Source organism: Capricornis sumatraensis, chromosome 9 (genome assembly GCF_032405125.1).
Source record: "Capricornis sumatraensis isolate serow.1 chromosome 9, serow.2, whole genome shotgun sequence".
Classification (NCBI taxonomy): domain Eukaryota; kingdom Metazoa; phylum Chordata; class Mammalia; order Artiodactyla; family Bovidae; genus Capricornis; species Capricornis sumatraensis.
The window spans coordinates 48,093,428-48,114,554 of record NC_091077.1 but is presented as its reverse complement, the minus strand read 5'-3'; the positions used below and the strand labels follow the sequence as shown (position 1 = coordinate 48,114,554).

Sequence of the window (21,127 nt, the reverse complement as noted above, 5' to 3'; positions counted from 1 at the left end):
GATAGTTGATGAGCTTAATTATCTGTGGCAATGACATGATGAGGGCACCACCATGGGAGTGCTTCTTATTACTAGGCAGCACAGAATTCCTTGAAATGGGAGGGAGCCCATTGCAATGCGCTGCCACGAGATGGGAGCTGTCCCATTTGGTTCGTGGAGGTCTCCCCCGGCCCTCGGTGTTACAGTGTTGGAAAAAACGCTTAGCTGTATGAAACACAAATTACGCTAGATGGAGAGCAGCTAGCTTCCTGGAGATCACAGTTGGCCTTCGTTAATGAATTTTGGCCTGATTAACACAGGTTCTGGATTGACATCAAAATATGCAAGGAGAAACTTGGCCGGGGTGGGAGGAGACTAGTTTAAAATCTCTAACTTTGAAATCAGGGGAAGGAAAGGCTTGTGTGAAGCCTGGAGCTGAGGACTGAATGTGTAATGAGCTCCTAGATCTTTGAAGCTGCGCTGCTTTGCTCAGACCTCTGTAGACTAAGGCACCCCAGACTCTAGGGCCTTCTTGACCCCATTCCATTCTCAAGGACACATGGCCAGCGGGGGATCTAAGGCTGAAGGACCCTCAAAAGGGGTACAACTTGCTTCTCTCGTGGCCCATTCCCACAGCTCCTGGATAATTGTTATGCATCCTCATCTAAACCCATCATCCCCTGCAATCTTCACCAGGACTTTCAATGGCTTTTTGCCTCCAAGCATGCCTTCTTATAGCTGTGTCCCTATTCCTCTCCTGCCTCCCTGGTGGCTCAGATGGTAAAGTTTCCACCTGCAGTGCCGGAAACTTGGATTTGATCCCTGGGTCGGGAAGATCCCCTGGAGAAGGGAATGGCTACCCACTCCAGTATTCTTGCCTGGAGAATTCCATGAACAGAGGAGCCCAGTGGGCTACAGTCCATGGGGTCAAAAAGAATTGGACACGAATGAGCAACTGACACTTTCACTTGCCTAGAACCATGTCAGTTGCATACCCCTTGGATGGGTCATGATGTTTCATCGTGAGCCTGTGCGTTTTGCAGGTGCCGGGTGTGTCTGCTCCATTTGTCCCAGAGGCTGACTTTCTAATTTCAGATCCATCTCTCTCTGTTCATCCCAAGGAGTTAGGCAGGTACCTACTTTTCAGTATCAGATACCTACACCTCACTTACCCTTGTAAGTTTGCCTGTGTCCTTATGACCATCTCAGGATCACTGGGGATATAATTTTAGCCTCATGATAAACAAAAGATGGGAGGGTCCCCGTGACTGATGGGACTTAGACATTTCTGGCCATGGGATGAGCAGTGGGAAGCATGCTTGTGTCACAGGGCTGAACTGGGGCCAAGGTCAGCTTCGTGGGGCACCTGGTCTAGCTGGTTCCCCATCCTCAGGTTTTGAAGAAATGAGATGAGACTTGTTGGGGGAAACCTGTGTACTCAAAAGGAAGGGAACATGACAGACTTTTGTCTGGCCTTCACCAGTTTCAGAGAATGAACTCTTGCGAGGGCATTTTATTACTTCAATGTATTTCTCACAGAGGCGATGCCAAGCAAAGAAAATCCTCTCTGAGTTATATGGCTTTTTCGTTCGGCCCTACAGGATCTTTCATCTCTAAGCAGTAAAATCAGGCAGTAATTCAAAGTTTAAGTTACTGTTTCATTTTAAAAATATCACCTTAATCTTGTTGCACTTGGTCAAAGTCCACTTTGACATTTTTGGTCATTGTTATCTATAGCTTTATTTTGTTGGCTCTTAGGAACATATGCAGGCTTTATTCAGAAAGGCATTTGGGATTTATTTTCTAAAGCAAGCAAAGGAGGAGGGAGAAAGAAAGTGGGCTGAAGAGCAGATGTAAAGTGAGGCTGAATGGCTGGTGATGGTTATCTTATGTGAGGCCATGATGAGATGTTAATGGCTTTTTTTTGACCTTGGCAAGTGTTAGCTCTGGGAAAGGAGTTGGTGGATATGCTTAGCTGGCATCTGTTTTCTCATTCTTCAGAATGTCAGGGACTGCTGGGGATGTGACCTGGACGTGTTATCACTCTGGAAATCTGCTGCTTCTCTTTGTCTGTATTTCTTCTCCCTCATCTGTGGATTCTCTGTATCCACATGAAGAGAGGGGTTTTCATGAAGAGGCTCGACGAGAGGTCATTCCTTCAGAAACCAAGCCTCAGGAGCCTGTCTTTGCAGTCTGTGATGACAAAGAAATGCAGTCAACACGAGACAGGTGCCCAGGGATCATCCCTCAGAGGTGCCCAGGGACCACCCCTCAGAGATGCCCAGGGACAAGAGATGGCACATCCTCCTGCTGAGTGAACCAGAACAAAACAGCGGTTTCACTGTTTTCTGAGCCCCGAATGATTAAGTCCCTATGAAGCCTGCATTCTCTGTGCAGAACAGGAATGCAGAGCAGGAGAAAATTAGTTTGCAGCCACACAGAATAGGCTTCACTGGGCTGCTTCGCAGAGGCTGTGGGTCTGATACACACTTCTTGCTCTGACCTTCCTTCCCACTGGGGATCCTCCCAGCCTTTTGGTGGTTGTGAGTTGCTCTCTCTGCTGTAGCCACTTCTAAGGTCTGTGGTTTTCTCCCCTCATTTCCCCAAGAATCTCATTCTTTCTTTGGTGATAAATCTGACAGGGCTTGTGGGAGACAGAAGAGCTGCTTATTTTCTCTGGTGTTCATGTATTGAACAAATAGTTTCTAGTATGTATTGGGCATGACTTTAGGTGCCTGAGAAGCAGCAGAGAAGGAAAAGTCAAAGATTCCTGCCATCCTGGAGGCCAGGGTCTAGTGGGATCATGACTAGAGCCCCACTGAGATACTTGGGAGGGACACCGCCTCTTCGCCTTTCCGGTTGCAGAACACTGTTACCCTAAGGGCATGCTGCCTTGGTGCAGTTCACAGACAGTGCCTCCCAGATGTGTGACTCGGCTGTCTTTGTAAGAGAGTGGTTCCTGCAGGCACCATGGTGGGCTGATCAGGTGGACCATAATCAGCACAGTTCTTGGTAAACATCTCAACATGAGACCACATAATTAAACTCTTAAGAACACAGGCTTTAGTGTCAGAAGCCCTGGGTTTGAATTCTGGCTCCACAATTTAAAGCTGACTTTCCAAGGCAAACAACGTTTCTGAGCCTATGTAAGATGGCTATTACAGTAGTTCTTACCTTGTAGCCACCAGGGTGAAAATTAAAGAAGAAGGGTCAGTTCAGTTCAGTCGCTCAGTTGTGTCTGACTCTTTGCGACCCCATGAATCGCAGCACTCCGGGCCTCCTTGTCCATCACCAACTCCCAGAGTTCACTCAGACTCACGTCCATCGAGTCAGTGATGCCATCCAGCCATCTCATCCTCTGTTGTCCCCTTCTCGTCCTGCCCCCAATCCCTCCCAGCATCAGAGTCTTTTCCAATGAGTCAACTCTTCGCATGAGGTGGCCAAAGTACTGGAGTTTCAGCTTTAACATCAGTCCTTCCAAAGAACACCCAGGGCTGATCTTCTTCAGTATGGACTGGTTGGATCTCCTTGCATTCCAAGGGACTCTCAAGAGTCTTCTCCAACACCACAGTTCAAAAGCATCAATTCTTTGGCACTCAGCCTTCTTCACAGTCCAACTCTCACATCCATACATGACCACAGGAAAAACCATAGCCTTGACTAGACGGACCTTAGTCGGCAAAGTAATGTCTCTGCTTTTGAATATGCTATCTAGGTTGATCATAGCTTTCCTTCCAAGGAGTAAGCGTCTTTTAATTTCATGGCTGCAGTCACTGCAGTCACCATCTGCAGTGATTTTGGAGCCCCCCAAAATAAAGTCTGACACTGTTTCCACTGTTTCCCCATCTATTTCCCATGAAGTGATGGGACCAGATGCCATGATCTTCGTTTTCTGAATGTTGAGCTTTAAGCCAACTTTTTCACTCTCCTCTTTCACTTTCATCAAGAGGCTTTTTAGTTCCTCTTCACTTTCTGCCATAAGGGTGGTGTCATTTGCATATCTGAGGTTATTGATATTTCTCCCGGCAGTCTTGATTCCAGCTTGTGTTTCTTCCAGCCCAGAGTTTCTCATGACGTACTCTGCATAGAAGTTAAAAAAGCATGGTGACAATATACAGCCTTGACGTACTCCTTTTCCTATTTGGAACCAGTCTGTTGTTCCATGTCCAGTTCTAACTGTTGCTTCCTGAACTGCATACAGATTTCTCAAGAGACAGGTCAGGTGGTCTGGTATTCCCATTTCTTTCAGAATTTTCCACAGTTTATTGTGATCCACACAGTCAAAGGCTTTGGCATAGTCAATAAAGTAGAAATAGATGTTTTTCTGGAAGTATAGGTAAAGCTTTTAGCATAATGCCTGGGGTTCCACGACTAACTGTAGTGAACATTATATAAATGATTTATATATATGATTAAGTCTTTATAATCCATTTCTCCAGCACTGTGGAGGATATAAATGAACTTAGTGTTCGTAGCTCTTCTCTGAAGGATGCTCAGATATATTAAACAAGAGCCCTGAAGTCCAGCCCTGAAGTCCAGCAGCTAAATTATTAGTGGGAAGAACACATTAGGGGGACAGAGCAGTAAGAGGAGCTGGCCTGGGACCTGGAGGTTAGGTGTGGAGGCTGGAAATGTGCCTGGATCAGGGGTTCTGTTGGAGCAAGAGTGGCTGGGGCATGCTCAAGGAGCTTGGGCCTGAGCAGGGAGGTTGGGATAGCAAAAGAGGAGAACATTCGGATGAGAAGAACATCCGAGTGATGCAAGACCTGGGGAGGAGGGTGGAGAATGGAGGTTGAAGGATGGGGGCATTGTCACTAGAGAAGCAACATCAGGACCAGATCCTGATGAACCTATTTTCAGGGCAGGAATAGAGATGCAGACATAGAGAACAGACTTATGGGCACAGTGGGGGAAGGAGAGGGTGAGATGAATTGACAGAGCAGCATTGAAATAAATACATGTGTAAAGTAGATAGCTAATGAGAAGTTGCTGACCTAAAGGGATAGAATGAGGTGGGAGTATACTTCAAGAGAGAGGTAACACGTATGTACCTATGGTTGATTCATGTTGATATATGGCAGAAACCAGCACAACATTGTAAAGTAATTATCCTCCAATTAAAAAGAAATAAACATATCTGCAAAAAAGAAAGGCAGGACCAGAGGTGATGGGCCTCAGAAGTAAGGGCTTGACTTTAATCTGGGCATATGGAGAAAATGGGGAGCATGTGGAGCATTTGGGGCTCTTTGGTCTGACTCCCCAGTAAGCAGGGAGAGCACACTGGTTAGGAGAAAGGACCAAGTTTTGGTCCTTTCCTACCAAGCTTTGCATCTGGTAGGCCCGGGCAGCCTGATGTTGTTCATGGGGCCAGGGAGCATCAAGGCCTGGAGCTGTGTGGTGAGAGGTGGCAGCTTAACTAGACAGGATGACCCCAGGGCTCTGTGGAACTGCTCAACGGGCAGTGGGAGTGGGACCACCATCCATCCAGTCATCTGTCCAAGCATCTATTCATCCATCCACTGTTTATTTAATACCTACTGCTTATTAGATGCTCTGCTAGGCACTCGAGCTAAACCGGTAAATGAAAGCACCCAGTGTGTGGACCTTGTGAGAGAGACCGTCTGGTTTGCAGGAGCGGCTGGGGCGGCACAGGTGTTGGCAGCCTCTGCGGACACTGCTGCAGGCTGTAGCAGGGCTGCAGACAGAGCAAAGTGTCAGGAAGGAGGGGAAGGAGGAATGTGGTTTGTAGACTCTGGGGTCTGTACTCTGGAGCAGAGTAGGCAGGCTGGGGAGAGAAGCAAAGGGCTGAAGGTAGATGGAGGTAGCAGGGTGGGGTGGGGCAAGGGGTCGTGGGGTTGCTGTGTAGATTACCAGGGGCCTTTTCTGCTGTGCTCAAGTCTTTATTTTCATCCAAGGATGACAGGGAACAAGGAAGGGGGTGTAAGCTGGGTGGAGCATCACAAACATATTTGCATTTGACAGAACTCACTCAGGCATGGAGAAGCTCTTGGAGGCGGGAGAGAAGATTTATTGTCCTGCCAGGTGCTGGGAGTTCTGCCAGCGCCCAGGATCCTGGAGGGGTCCTTTCTACTCTCCTGACACTTGCAGTGTGTGTGGGGGGGGGTTCTTTCTGTTTAGTGATAAGGAGGGGAGGCTTGGACAGGTTATGCACATTGCTCCAGCTCTCATCTCCAGGAAGCAGCCGGAGTTCTGAGTGGCAGTCTCTTCTAGGTTTACGCTGGGAGAGGGAGGCAGGGCCAGGAGCAGAACCTGCTCCGTCATCACAGCAGGAGAGGTGAGAGTCATCAGATAAATCAGATGACACCCTGACTTGACTGGCCCATCCCCTCCCATGAGTCACATGTGGGGGACCCTGCCCCAGAGGTGTAGGGGGACCTTGAGTGGGAGCGGTGGCTTAGTACAAGCAGGGCTTCCCAGGAAGCCAGGCCAGCTAGGGAGACGGGCACACTGAGAGCATGCCTAGCAGTAGGAGCATGTAATTTTAAGCAGGTGCTGGCCCTCCCATCCTGGCTCCTGGAGCTGTCTGAGCCAGGCCAGCCAGGCTGGACGAGAGATGCTTGAAGGAGGTCCTGCTCCCACCCACCCCAGTGCTCCTCCCTGAAGGTCCTGCTTCTTCCCAGGCTTGCAGCATTGCCCCATCCTCTTCCTCCTATCTCTCCTCGCTTGCTCCCAGCCTCTGCCTCTGTCGAGCCTCCTTTACTGCTCTCTCCTTCCTCTCCCGTTTCATTCTTCCCTGTGTTCTCACCTTCCTGACCTGTGTTTCTCCTCATCTGTAAGGTGGGAGTGGTTGATCCTGACCTAGAGTTCCTGGGAGGAGGATTAGTTAATTATTTCAGCACTCCTCTCTCCCTACTTTCCAGGTATGGGGCTTCTGTCTGGCCCCAGGGGATGTGGCTATAAGCAGCATGCAGTTCTTGCTCTCCAGGAGCTTCTCAGCCAGACGGGAGTCAGGTTCCGAGGCCTGATCTCCTGTTCGAGGCCTCGGCTGGGCCAGTCTGGGCTGCCAGCCTCTGAAAGTGTTTTGCTGGAGAGAGGCCGTTTATGTTCCTCGATCGTTATTCAGTTAACCTGGGATAGCTTCATGCCCTAATTCCTCCAGGGGAGGTAAGCCTGGGTGCCTTCAGCTTCTGGAATGGAAAGGAAAGGTGCCCACATCATCTTGTCCAGGTCTGTTGGCTAACCAGCTTGTTTCTGTGCGTTATCTTAGCTAGTTGCAATAATTTATAGTGACTTTGAATAACATCCCTATCAGTAGTGCGGTTGATGAGCCAGGGTTTCGTTTGGCATAATTTAGGGAGAAATGGCCAGCGATTCAGAGCTCAGCGTCGTGGCAGCCCCGTTCCTCCATCTTCCCCACTGTGAATCTTCCCCCTCCTGCTGTCCTCGCCCTCTGCATCCAGCCCTCCTGGGATGCCTAGCAAGCCTTGGCCAGACTCCTGGCTGTGGGGGTCTGTGAAGCACACACGCAGCAGGGGACTGGGGGAGGTGGAACGGCCTGGACTGAGTGAAGCTGCCATTGACAGCCTGGTGACCTTGAGGCCATCATTTGCTTTCTCCAGCTTGCAGGATTTTTTGTCCATAAAACCAATACCAGTTCTCACCTAGTGTGATGTGAGGTGCATGGCATAAATAAACAGGCAGATAGTAAGTGTTTGCTGTGTGCTGGGGCTGAGACACAGGGGCACATGTCCTTCAGGAGGTAGCTGCGGTGCCTGTGGTCAGGGCGGGCACAGGGCACAGAGGCGGGAGGCCTGCCTGAGGGGGCATTAAGCCAGCAAGCAGGAGGGCAGGTCTGAGTCTCTCTTCTCATGCTTAGGTGTGGGAAGTAGCATGCCTCTTCATTTTTATTAAACCAACTGGTTTCATTTCTACTTGGAGCCCATTTCCTACAGGGCTGGCTGGAAACCTGACCTCAGTCATTTTATGAGTTTTGCCTCCTTCATGGGTCCTGTCGACTATCTGAACTCTTACTCAGAGTCAAGACCCTGGGCTGGGGAGGAGGTGCTGCTCTGCCGGTCACCTCCATGCAGAGACCCTTGCTTTTGTTCCCTCATCTCCCTGTACTCAGTTTATTTTCATTGAGCACCTACTATGTGCCAGGTACTGTTCTCAGAACTTTGGATATGACAGTGAATAAAGCAAAGATCCCTGTCCTCACGGAACCCACATTCTAGCAAGAAAAACCGAATGCCGCCAAAAAAAAAAAAAAGGCAATTTGAGCAGTATATTACAAGATGATGGCCTAGAGAATCCCTTGGACAGAGGAGCCTGGGGGTCTACGGTCTATGGGGTCACAGAGTCAGGCACGACTGAGAGACTAACACCCACCCACACACACACACACACAGACTTCATATTTTAAAAGGGCCACATGGAACAATGTAACGGGACCAGAATGCCAGGTTCTGGTTTTAAAAGGGTACTGAGAAGAGATTTCAGTGAGAGCGTTACATATGAGCAAAGGCCTGGGGAAGACGAGGTGATGCAGGGAGAGGCCCAGGGTCCCTGTCGGTCTGGGGTCCCTGCTGCTCCCAGACTACGATTGGCCAGGCTGTGCGTGGTCCCACCTCTTCTGTGCATACCTGCTGGTCTTTCCTCCCATGGGTCTGCCTACTCCCCATGAGGCTGACAGGAAGCAGAGCTTGGGGGCTCTGAAAGGCCTTCCTCATCTGCTCTGTCTCCTCCAAATCCCAGAAAGAGGAAACATCCCACAGAAATCTGACATTTTAAAGTAATGTTTAGCCTTAAGAGGATCCCATGCAGGGCAGACAGCAGGAGAAAGACCCAGAGGTGAGAAGCTGCTGATGACAGGTCAGGAAGCTGCAGGGCTGTGATTATCAGCGAGAATAAAGCTGGACCACTGGGGTGGGGGGTGGGGTGCGGGGGAGTGGAGAGAGCCTGAGGGCATGTGAGGTGAAGTGACACCTGACTCTCCTCACCAGGTTTGGGTCAGGAAGGGGGGATGCAACCCCTGGAGACCGCCCCCGCCCCCTCGCCCCCCCACCGCCACCTCCACCTATACCCCAAGCAAAGCAAAGGCTGTAGGAGTTGGCTCAGAGTTGTAATTTGTCACAACTTCTGCCTTTGGGGTTGTTGTCATTCAGCCTCTAAGTTGTGTCCAACTCTGTGACCGCATGGACTGGCGCACACCAGGCTTCCCGTGTCCTTCACTGTCTCCTGGAGTTTGCTCAAACTCATGTCCATTGAGTTAGTGATGGCATCCAAGTATCTCATCCTCTGTCATCCCCTTCTGCCCTCCATCTTTCCCAGTGTCAAGAGTTTTCCAATGAGTCGCCTCTTTGCATTAGGTGGCCAAAGCATGAGCTTATCTTTAGATTGCTGGTTTGATTCCAGCTTGAAGGAGGTACTGGGGAGATGGCCATCTTTTTCTCAGGCCCCCACAGGAAGCTTGGCCTCTTTCCTTTGGGGTTTCTTGCCCAGGACCTTCCACTGCCTTTGTTATGCAAATTCGAGGACCTTTATTCAGCTTGGCCCCTGAAAGCATACCTGGAATCCTCATTTGCTCAAAAGGCTTTGCTAAGTTGTTGACAAAATCAGCAAGGTCAGGAGCAGGTAAGGAAACTATTTAAGAGAAAGACCTCCCACGAGATGCATGACTTCTTCCAGCCTCAGTTACCCTCCATGCAACAAGAAAGAGTAAGACCTAGAGTGCTGCAACGCACAGTGCCCGTGTTGAGCCTGCTCACTGCACAGGTGCCTGCGTACGTCAGTGAAGAGGAGAGTGTGTGCTTCAGGAAAATCTGTCAGGGGTCTCACCTAGCCTTGTTAAAGGTCGTCTCTTTGCAATCCCGTGCAGGTCCTGTAGGCGGCAGTGCAGATTCCTCTCTGCTGCCAGAGCTCGCCCCCTAGTGGGCAGGCGAAGAGAAAAAGTGCAGTACTGAGGGAGCCCCTAAGGGGAGTAGATAACAGTGGTTTCTTCAAAGAATTCAAACACTGCTGGGGAAAGCAAGTTATATTTACTTTCCCCTAGCTGTTCATTTACTAGTTATGAAATGCATGGAAGAGTTTAAAGAATATTGCAATAAATACCGTGTACCCATTGCCAAGGTTGGACCATTATTAACATTTTGCCCCGTTGCCTCTCTTCCTTTTCACATGTGCACAGTTTTCCTCTGGACCATTTAGAAGTACTGTGTAGAGACTGTGACATCTCACCCATAAGAAAATGAACAGGCATCCTCCTATATGAGCACGTTGGTAGGCATGACTACACCTACGAGAGCAATAGTTCAGCATCACCTAACATATAATCCACATTACAATCACCACATTTTCCCAGGATGCCTTTTATAGCTTGTATAATTATTATTATTCAAGAACCAATCAAGTCTCGCTCACTGCCTTTGTTTCATCTGTTTAATTTCTTCTAGAACAAGGACCTACTCACTTCAGGTGTGTTTTGTTTGTTTAATTTTTTTGAGCATTTAGGCAGTTGTCTTATAAAATGCCCTCAATTTTAGACTTGGTTTCTAATGAATAGATTCAAGTTAAGCATTTGTTGGCACTGGAACTTCAAAGGCGCTGTTATTGTTTCCTTTTGAGGCGCTTCCGGAGATGTATGCCAAGTGGTCTCACTCCTAGTGGCACTAAATTGGCCCCTTGGTCCCTTTGCTAGGAGATGGCTGCCAAATGTTTATTGAAAAATGTACACTTGCAATTGGATATTCTGTGGGGTGACGCTTGGAGACTGTGTGAGTGTTATGTCCCCAGAGACTTTCACCCTATTTTTAGCAAACACCAAGTGATTCCTTCCTGACTCAATTATTACCCTGGGGGGGGGGGCGGGGAGGGGGAGGAGGGGAGGATTGCAAACTGCTAATTTGCTAATTCCAGCATTCCTTCTAAATTTATTTAGCTGGCATTCTTCTGTAAAGAAGAGCTTTTCTTTCATATTTTTAGCAACTTGGTTTGAAAGTTTCAGGTCTGCCTTCTTTGGAACTGTTAGTTCAGAAGAGAAAAGTGTACATGAGAGAGTGTGTTATAGCGAGTGTATATGTGTGCGGGTGGGTGTGTATGTGAGAGAGACAGAGAATGAGATCTGAAGGCTGAGCCCTGCCCACAGAGGCGCTCTCGCGGAGGCCCACCATCAGCCCAGTGGAGCTGGTGCCTGCTGTTTTGGCCTTCTTCACTCCTCTCCAGTTTCACTGTCTTCCTGGCTGTTTCTCAAGAGCTGTCAGCCTCTTCCTCCTCAGGATTTTGCACGTCCCTTTGCCTGGAACCCCTTTCCCCAGTAGCCACAGGGCTCACTTTATTCTGTCCCCTGCCCAGGTGTCATCTGGCCAGATTTCCCAGTCACCCATACAATGTGCCATCCCCTCCCCATTACTGTCTATCTCTTACTCTCTGTTGTGCATCCTGCAGGGCCCTCATACCTGCCCCATAAACATCATGAGGCCCTTTGTCCCGTTTGTTCAGAGCCTAGAGTGGACCCTGACTCCCCATAGGCAAGGAGGGGAGTTTGTGGCATGCAAGAAGGGACACACACGTGCATGCGTGATTGGTCGAGTTCCGTATGAGATCGAGCCCCTCCCCCTCGTTTATGCTGCTCCACCCAGGTGACCAGAGATATTCCCATCCTGGGCAGAGAGGACGGCTGTTTCTCGTCCCTGGGATAACGTGCGCCGCCAGCTGCCTCTTTCTTGGCACCCAGTTACAAAAGCCAGCAGAGCTGGAAGACTATCCGCCCCCACTTCCTTGACATGATTTTGGGGGAATAAAAACAAATCAGAATTCATCAACTGTGAACAAAATTGTCAACTGTGAACTGTCAACAGTCTGGTTTAAAAATAGACGAGAGGTTGATGAAATACAGTGGAGAAAGCAATTTAAATAAAATGTTAAAAATAATACCCAAAGCGGGCGAGGCAACAGGAAGAGTGTGGTGTGGTGGAGAATGTGCCCAGCGGAGGCCTGCGTGAGCAGTGAACCAGAGAGAGGTTATTAGTTTTGCTTTACACATCACAGAGGAGAGAGATTTACTGGCCATTTGCGGGAAAACATTCACTCATTCCGACGTGTTGGCATGTTATGTAAAATGGAAAGGAAGATTGGTTGGGAAATCTGCTAGCACATTTATTTTTAAGTAGGTCAACATTTTGAATATTTCTGACCATTTGTGAAAATCTCTGCCTCTTCTTCCATCTTCTGTCTTACTGTGATGATTGAGAAAGACATTTGTGTTTTACCAAGTCAAGGGGTCTCGAAGCTTCTGGGGTTTGTATTTATTTTTTTATTTGTGTTTGTAGAAATATGGGTTCTGCTACTCTGATTAAAGTCCTTATTTCCCACTTCTTTGACTGCTTCTTTCAATAGTTAAGGCTGATTACTTATTTAGCTGCTTTATCATGAAATCAATATAAAGCCATGAAGTTTTCACATTTCCTCTTTTCTAGGCCCAAGTCTCAGCTGATACATTGGCCAAGTTCTTTATGTCCCAACTGCCCCATATCCTGAGGCTGCTGGTCCATGTTTTTCTGTCCTTCTTTTTAGGAGAATTGAGCCATCTTGGCACAAGCTCTGCACTTTGTGAGCCTGAGACAAGGTGATCCATCCTGTAGGGACTCTTTTTTAAAAATCTGGATGGAAGGTGTGTTAGTTTGTGAGAGCTGCTGTAATGAAGTGCCACAAGTCAGGTGGCTTACACAACAGAAGTTTATCATCTCACGGTCCCAGAGGTGGAGGTCTGAAGTGAAGGTGTGAGCAAGGCTGGTTCCTTCTGTGGCTGCCAGGGAGAGATGTCTCTTGCTTCCTCTAGCTTCTGGCAGCCTCATTCATCTCTTGTGGGTAGCCCCCTCCCCCTGCGTGACTCCTCACATCGTCTTTCCTCTGTGTGTCCCATTTTCCCCTTCTTCTAAGCATGCCAGTCATATTAGATTAGCGTCCACTCTAATGACTGCATTTTAGCATGATTACCTCTGTCATATATTTCTAAATAAGCCACACTGTAAGATACTGGGGGTTAGGAGTCCAACATGAGCGACCAACATGAGGGATGTAATTCAACACACAGTACTAGGTATGAAGCTTTACCCCCCAGAGGGAGAGTCGTGAGTCCTCTCTGCTCAGACCAGCTCCCAGTATTGGCCAGGTGGAAAGGTTCTCCCCGCTGGGCCCTGGTGACCTTCTGGTGGTCACTCTACATTGACTAAGCTGTGTTCTTTCCTCATGTGATGGACAAGCCCCAGGGAGCCCCTCTGTCTTCAGCTCTTTGTGAGCTTGGATTGACTAAGCTGCTCTCCACTCCATATACTTTATGTATACCTGTCTGTTCCTCTTCTCTCCTCCGACTCCAAAGTTATTTTCCCTAAAATGAGGAATTATGGGTGTCACTTCCCAAGAATGTCATTTTTCAGTTTGTTTTTATTAATAGAAGCCACCTCCAGGCTGCAGACTCTAAGCAGTAGACTCACAGCCCACCCTGTTTACCCTGGAGCTCTGCAGATCCCATTTTGAAGCAGGACAACAGCCCATCTGAGGTGGGATGGGGCTGGGTGTGGCTGGCTGCTTGGATCCTCTGGGCCTGCGAGGCACATATGGAAGACGTGGGCCCGGGCTTCCCGAGCATGTCCATACTGCTGAGAAAGCACCTTCCATCATCCGTAATTGTGCCAGTTTTCAACTCCTGCTTGGGAGAACACTGAGGGGGAGGGTGTGGGAGTGATGGGGCTTGCTGTGTGGTGCTGAGGTGGGGCAGGAGCCAGTGATGTCCCTGTGTTGTTGGAGGACATCTATTTCTCCCTCCCCACATGCCCGCAGGGAGATCCTTCCGTTCCCTTGCTCTCTGTCCCCACTGCCCCTTCCCCAGGAGCACTGCACACTTCCTGGTGTGCTGGAGCCTGGCGTCTCTTGGGTCGGCTCATCTGTACAGCCAGGAGCAGAATCCCTCTATCGGCCAAGTAATGTGCCTTTGTTCCTCCTGACTCCCATTCTCTTGGCAGGTCTATACTCAGGGGTGATATATACCTGCCTTGTGTCTCCAGAATCTGTGTGCACAGACCCAGGATGCTTCTGCCAGGTCCACCCCCGTCTACATTTTGTCTCTGCCTGTGATTGGTGGTTTGTGGACCAGAACTTTCCTAGGTCTCTTGGCTGAGAGAGGGAGTGGAGGAGTGGAGGAGTGAAGGTCCCAGGTACAGTGCACAGCAGTCTAATGGGAAGCCCTGTACTGTGAGGGTTCTGTATCCCTCCTGGGTAAAGCTGGCACAATGATCACCTTTGGGCTTCTGTATCTTTTCTTCCATAATAAGGACCTAGGGGAGAGGGGACAAGGTAAGTGACTGGTGGGTAACTGCCAGGGTGTGACGTGGCGAGGAGCTGCAGGGAGGGCGCATGAGTGAGGTGCCTGTGTTACAGGCCACAGGATGTCCCTGCCTAGAGATAATCCCTGGGGGGCATCCCCACACACGTGCGCTCACCTTCTCCTCCTAACCAGCTTCCTCCAGAGACATGGTTATAGTTGGTCATTACCTTGATAGACGTCTGTAAACTGTGTTTTATATTTTATCATAATGTACTTGACATATAGACATGTATGTATTATTTATATGTTGTCATGCCTACTAAAAAAGCCTTAAAATCCAACACCCAGCTTATGAAATAAACCATTCCCAGTGTTCATGAGGGCTGCTGTGGGCTCCTGTCTGATGCCGTTCTCAGCTTCCTCCCTGGAGGGAACCCCTGTCCTGATGGTATCTGTCAACACCCCCGCTTCTTTAAAGTAGCTTTTACCACATACATTGCATATCTCTAAATAGCACATTTCGAGCTTTATAAAAAAATGAAATTATAGCCTTTTGAGCTTCATTTAAATGCCACATATTGTTCTGGAAGATAAAAGGCAGATCTGTGTCCTTGAAGCATGCCTTTTCACCACTGCAGATAAATATTGTTTTCTCTGGTGGCCCCTTCCTGGAGTCAGGGAAGGGACCCGGCTGCCTGCCCACGCTGCGACACTGAGTGGCTGTGGAGGCGAGGACACTGGGGCCTGCCGTGGAAGCCGTGGTGCTAGAATCATGGCGCTGGAGTCCCCAGGCCAGCCGAGGCCATATCCAGGGGCAGTTGTTCTGGGTATCTGGGAAGCAGATGGATTCCGACTCCAGTGATGGACTGGCATGAGCAGGGAGGCTGAAAGGCAGAGTGTTAAGTGTGGAGCTCAGAAAGAGGACCAGAAGCATGGAGGGTCGGTGAAGGTTCACGCCAAGCGCCTCGGATGCTGAGCTCCGGCACGTGCACTCCGTGCAGGCAGACTGGTGGCTCCTGGCGGCTGCAACAGAGGTTTAGAGCTACAGAGTGAACCAGACCCCCTTTCCAACTGTCATTCAGCAGCTTTTCACTGCACACCTGCGAGGTGCCAGGGCTATATATGTTGCGTCATATCAAGTCAGGGATAAGACTGTGACTAAGACTTTCCCCTGTTATTATATACTTTAGGGTCTAGTGGAAAGTCACCTGTTGATAAATTATATGAGTGATTCCCAAATACTAGTGGCTTCTGACAGCAAGCATTAGTTCCTTGTTCGTGTTGTGTATGAGCTGTGGATTAGCTTCAGCTCTGTTCCATGTCCTCTACCGTCTGGGTCCCAGAACGAAGGTGCAGCCCTTATGGGGCACATGCAGTTTCCATAATAGATGGAAATAGCAGGAGATGAAACCAAGTAGTGGTTCTTTGAATGTTGCTCAAACCTGGTTTGTGTATGTGTGCTAAATTGCTTTGGTCATGTCCAACTCTTTGCAGCTCTATGGACTGTAACCCTCCAGGTTTCTCTGTTCATGGGATTCTCCAGGCAAGAACACTGGAATGGGTTGCCATGCCCTTCTCCAGGGGATCTTCCCAACCAAGGGATTGAACCTGAGTCTCTTGTGTCTCTTACGTTGGCAGGGGTTCTTTGCCACAAGTGCCAGCTGGAAAACCTCATTCCTCACTCACAATCCACTGGCCAAAGACAGCCCTATGGCTAGGACTGCTGTCACCATGGCGCTTTTGTGGACAGCTGATGCTATCCCCATCAGCTTTCATGCCACAAGGCACTGAGCAAAGTATAGGTTTGTCTTTTGGGAATGCCAGAGAATGTTTAGAAGAGGATTACCACCCATCAGAGGCATAAACAGCCGATTACAGTCAAAGTATGATAAGGCTTTAGAGGGAGTCACTGTACTACTTCTGACTTTATAAATTTACACGTAAAACATGTATTTGTTCCTCTAAATTAGCTTTAGGGATTCTGTTGAGAAATAGTATGAGAATCCCTAGCCTGAACCTGAGGCTTGTTACAGGGAGCTCGCCCAGGGGAGGAGGAGAAAGTAGAGCTGGCCATAGTGGTCTTCAGCTCCGTGCTGTGCTCTCTCTTCAGTCGTGTCCGACTCTTTGCAACCCTATGGATGGTAGCCCACTAGGCTTCTCCATCCATGAGACTCTCCCAGTAAGAATAGTGGAGTGGGTTGCCATGCCTTCCTCTGGGGGATCTTCCCGACCCAGAGATGGAACCTGTGTCTCCTATGGCTCCTGCATTGCAGGTGGATTCTTTATCGCTGAGCCGCCGGGGAAGCCTGGTCTTCACCCCTAGCCCTGGGCATATGCACACAGGCTGTGCTAGTTACAAAGAAGCTTCTCACCCTGGGTACCCACCTGCCCACTTCCAGTGTTCCTCCTGGCGCTCCTTCTGTCCATTTGGACCACCTGTAGGCACATCCCATGCCTGGAGGCTCTTCAGTGCCGCATCCCTACACACACACACATATCTCCTCCTGTTATAGTCACGTCTACCTGGCTCTATAAGATTGCTCATTTTTTGCTCCTTCTCTGTGCTTGTTTTTTGCTTCTCACTGTCAGTTGACATTTGTGGCCCGGGTCATGGCTTCCTTTCACATGGCCCCCAACATGCCTGCCAACACACCGGGCATGTACCGAACACCCAGCACTGTGCACAAAAGGAAGCCTTGCATTGAGAGGAAGCCAGCCCCCTGCTGGGTTGTCCATTGTGCTTTCCCTGCAGGGTCTCAGGTGACTGTGTGGGTAACAGTAGGGGTTGCACGAGAGTGACTCCAGTATGTGCAGATTGAAACCCTCTCTCCTTCCCTCGGTGTGTAATCGGTGTGGGGACTGAACAGCCCATCCGCTCACAAGGAGCCAGGGTTCATCTGCACTCATGTGTTGCTTTGCAAACACTGGTGGCCTTTTCAAAGGTATGCATTTGTGTTTTCCAAGGGCAAGGACCATATCTGCTCTTTTCTTCCCTTTAAAAGATTCCCCGTGGCACCTGATAAGCGCGACACGCACAGTGGGAGCTCCGTCCCCTCTGCCTACCTCCCCTTCCTTTGAACCGCCAGCAAATACCAACATGGTTCTGGGCCTGTGGGCCTTTGCAAAGACTGATTATATACTGCCTTGATCTAGGGAATTTTGCAGGTGAAAAGGGAGGAAACCCTTAGACAATTGAGACCCAGGCCCCTAGCGCAGTTGCATAATTAACCACACACGGAGTGCAGTGCAGACTGTCTGTTCTCTCAGGCCCTTCAGGTGACAGATTCAGCGATGAGGACTGTTAAAGTGCTTGACCCTGGAGTCAGTCAGAGTTTGAAATCCTGGGTTGTGAATGTCACGATCTTTCACAAATTATTTAGCATCTGAGTCTCCTTTTCTTAAACCGTAAGGTAGAGCTACTAAAATGCTGTTAACCGTTGTGGTCTTCTACATCTGTAAATGATATCCTTCTAGCCTCCTGTTCTGAATCAGTTGAGACTTAAGAGTAAACAGCTGGCAGAGAGTAGCCAAAATACTCCCATTGCTACAGATGAAGGGATTGCCAAGAAAATGTATGTGTTTGGGGCTTCCAGTTTTGAACCCTGGAATACAGTGAATGTTTCCTAGGCTAGACAGCCACAGGCGTCCTCTGGGGGAAAGACTGTGTTAAACGTAGGTTTTGGATGGTTGAAGCAAAAGCATCATTCCTCACTTGCTCCCAGGGGGAAGGGCTAGGCCTCACACACAGCATCCAGACTTACTAAGTAGACTGTTACTCTTCCTCCCTGCTCCCTGAGCAGCTGAGTGGGTCTAGGCTTGCTACTCAGGCAGAGCCTCCATAGTGGGGGTAAGGGGACAAGGTGGAGCAGCCTTCAGCCCTCCGTGTTTGTGGACCACAGATGTTAAATTTCATACTGATACTCACATAGACAGTTATGGTCGAGTTTACCACTTATTAAAAGTAAGCCTCCCCATGCAGTGTTTTTAGACATTTATTTTATGCATTTGGGAAAACATAAAAAGCCATTTCTTAATTAACATTCTGTAATTGAGACCTTTAACAGAGATGAACTTCCCTTTGCTTTGTCTCTGCTTCTGTGAGCCTAATCTTGCTTAGAAGGGCACTGGCTGCTTCCCATGGAGGCTGAGGAGGGAGGGGTCTCCTTGGTAGTGTTCTTACAGCTTTGTTCTATCTGTCTTTTACAGTGCAAGTTGGAGTTCCATGCTTGCTCTACTGGCAGAAGTCTCACCACCCTCTGTGATGGGCCATGTCCATGTCTCCCAGAGCCCGAGCCGCCAAAACACAAGGCAGAAAAGAACGGTGAGTGGGCATTGCACTGAAGAGGCACTGGGTGGCCTGATGTGGCCAAGGTCTGCCCCAGACGCCAGGAACCTGGCCTTTAACAGAGCCGATCTAGTTTGGGCTAGGGAGATGGGTGTGCTTGGCAAGAGTACTCTGGTTTCATTTAGGAACTCCAAATTGAACCACCTTCAACCTCCGTTCAATAGAAAAAGAACTGGGAGTCTTTGAAAATAATTCTGTTAGACCAAGATATGCATTAGATTCTTTCCAGAGGTCAAATTGGCTATGGTATAGGAAGGGCAGGGTTTCAGCGTTAAGACCAGGCCTGCCCTGGGTGTGCCTTGGTCTTCCTTGAACTCTAATCTCTAAATCCTTTGAACTTCTGAAAGCCAGATTTCAAAACAGAGACTGCAGAGATGTCATGACGGTGAACAGTAGGCCCCCCACTACTGGCAAAAGCATTTCTCTATGAATATATTCTACCGGGCATGTGGCACAGAGCCAAGGAATGGATGGAAGGAGAACAACTTCCCAGGGGCTGTGGTTTCCTTTCCACGGCTGAGGGGCGGGAAAGGTCGAGCCTATCCGAATGTTTTCCTGGTAGAGAAAGTAATGTTTTCCCACTGGGCTCAGTCCCTTAAAAGCCTTCTGTAATGAAACCTAGATAGAAGATTGCCTTCTGTGGAGCTGGGCTTTCTCAGCTGTAGCTGGCTGCACCATGAACAATGTTGGACATCTGTGTGTGAGTGAGCAGATGCCTGCACACACGTGTGTTCTAAAGCCTGAAGCTATTTGTGCTGGAGGAAGAGGAATAGGATGTGAGTGTTTATCCACTTGCCTCTTCCTAAGCTGTCTTGTCTTCTCCAAGGTGCAGAGATGAAGATGGTCAAGTGTAAATTTGTTCATGGTAACCAAGGGAATATTGTGTTACAAGGTTTTTTGGGAAGTTTAACCCAGGAAGTGGAAGGACACTGTAAACCGTGAAATACAGGGGTCACAAATCATCTCCGTAGATTACTCTTAGTTACCAAAAAGCTGATCTCATTGTGTTTTGACCTGATCATTTATAGAACTCCAGGAAGAAATGTTAACTGACCTATACAAGCCTCCTTGAACTTTGGTGAGAAAACCCAAAGCCCTGTGTGGTAAGCAGCAAAATCCACAAAATTAACTTCTGTTTCGAGATGTCTCAAGACCTTTCTTAGGAAGTCTCCATAACCTCTTTTTTCAGATATATTCTTTATTGCTTTTATTTATGCCTCTGTTCTGAGACAAGGAAACCAATGTAAGGAAGTCATTTCTGTGATTTGCCTGCAGTTTTCTGTGAGAAGGCTTTGTGATTCTTTAAACAAAGTAAAACCCTTGTTACTTCATGGTGGGCTTGTCACATCTGATTAAATGAGATTCATTCTCAAGTATGACTCGCCAGGTATGGCCTTGGGTGTGCCATTTATTTATTCAGTCACTTACTAGTGAAAACTGGAACAAAGTCTTATCAAACTTATGCAAGTAACTGCATTGGCATTAAAAGTAGAATTCTGAGAGGCTGGTGAGAACAAGATTACCACTTGAGAGTATTTCATTTTGAAATGTTTGTAAAAGTAACCATTAGGTTAATAGTGAGAATAGGTCAGGAAGAAAGCATAAGAATTTTATTAAATGATTATCAGAAAAGAGAACCATAAAAAATAATAGCAGCAATATTCTAAAACCAGTGATCAAAATTATCTATCCTTCATTAGTTCCTGCAGTCTTGTATAATTATTTTTTGTTCCACTGACCCTTGGGTCAACAGTTTGCTTTTATGAAGTCGTCAGAGTCTGGGAACTGCCCTCTCAGTCTCTAGTATCATCTAGCTATTGTCTAAGAAATATCACCTTTGAAGGCTGTAGCAAGAAAGGCATCTGTTACTTGTACTAACTGGGCACAGTTCTTACCATGAGGCTCTGAGATTGCCCTTCTTGGTCAGAGACCCAATTTATGCTGTGACTTAAAGCAAATATTTTATATAAGCATGCAGGAAGGTAGGAACTACCTACTGGTGATAAGACAGAACATCTATAGTTAATTTAGTACATATCCAACAATGTTTTACTGAAGGAGAGTATAATCCTCTATTAGGATAGGGTGCTTAACTATTTAATACAGATTTGATCTGTGTTTCCCTGGGGGGACAAGGGCATATTATGGGCAATGAGGGCACTGATAGAGCTCCAGGATCATTATGTGAAATGAAACATTTAAATGAAGAATATTCTACCTGGAGCAGAACCAGCCAAGGGAAGGCTGACTTTTTCCTTTGAGTTGATGATTCTTTCCACGTAGCTCTCACGATAGTTTGTGGCAGGCAGTGAGCACTGAACTGAGGTTGTGGCAACTGGAATAAAGAAGAGGGCATGGGTGCTCAAGAGGGATCAGAGATGAAATGAAGGGCAGCTTTCCTTTGGCCACTTGGCTGTCAAGGTGGAGGGTGGAGGGGCATGCCTATCTATCTGCCTTCCTTAACCTGGTGGCCGCCCCTCTCTGAAGCTGCGTGTGGTAGGAGTGGCATTCACAGGTCACTC

At 48.3% G+C, this 21,127-nt stretch overlaps 1 protein-coding gene across 1 annotated transcript in view; it reads left to right on the top strand.

Moving 5' to 3' along the window:
• Positions 1-21,127, top strand: part of SPOCK1 (SPARC (osteonectin), cwcv and kazal like domains proteoglycan 1) — a 583,263-nt gene that overhangs the window by 440,624 nt on the left and 121,512 nt on the right. The window contains exon 5 of the mRNA XM_068980383.1: positions 18,467-18,581. Coding sequence (XP_068836484.1) covers positions 18,467-18,581 — 115 coding nt within the window. The remainder of the gene's footprint in view (positions 1-18,466; positions 18,582-21,127) is intronic.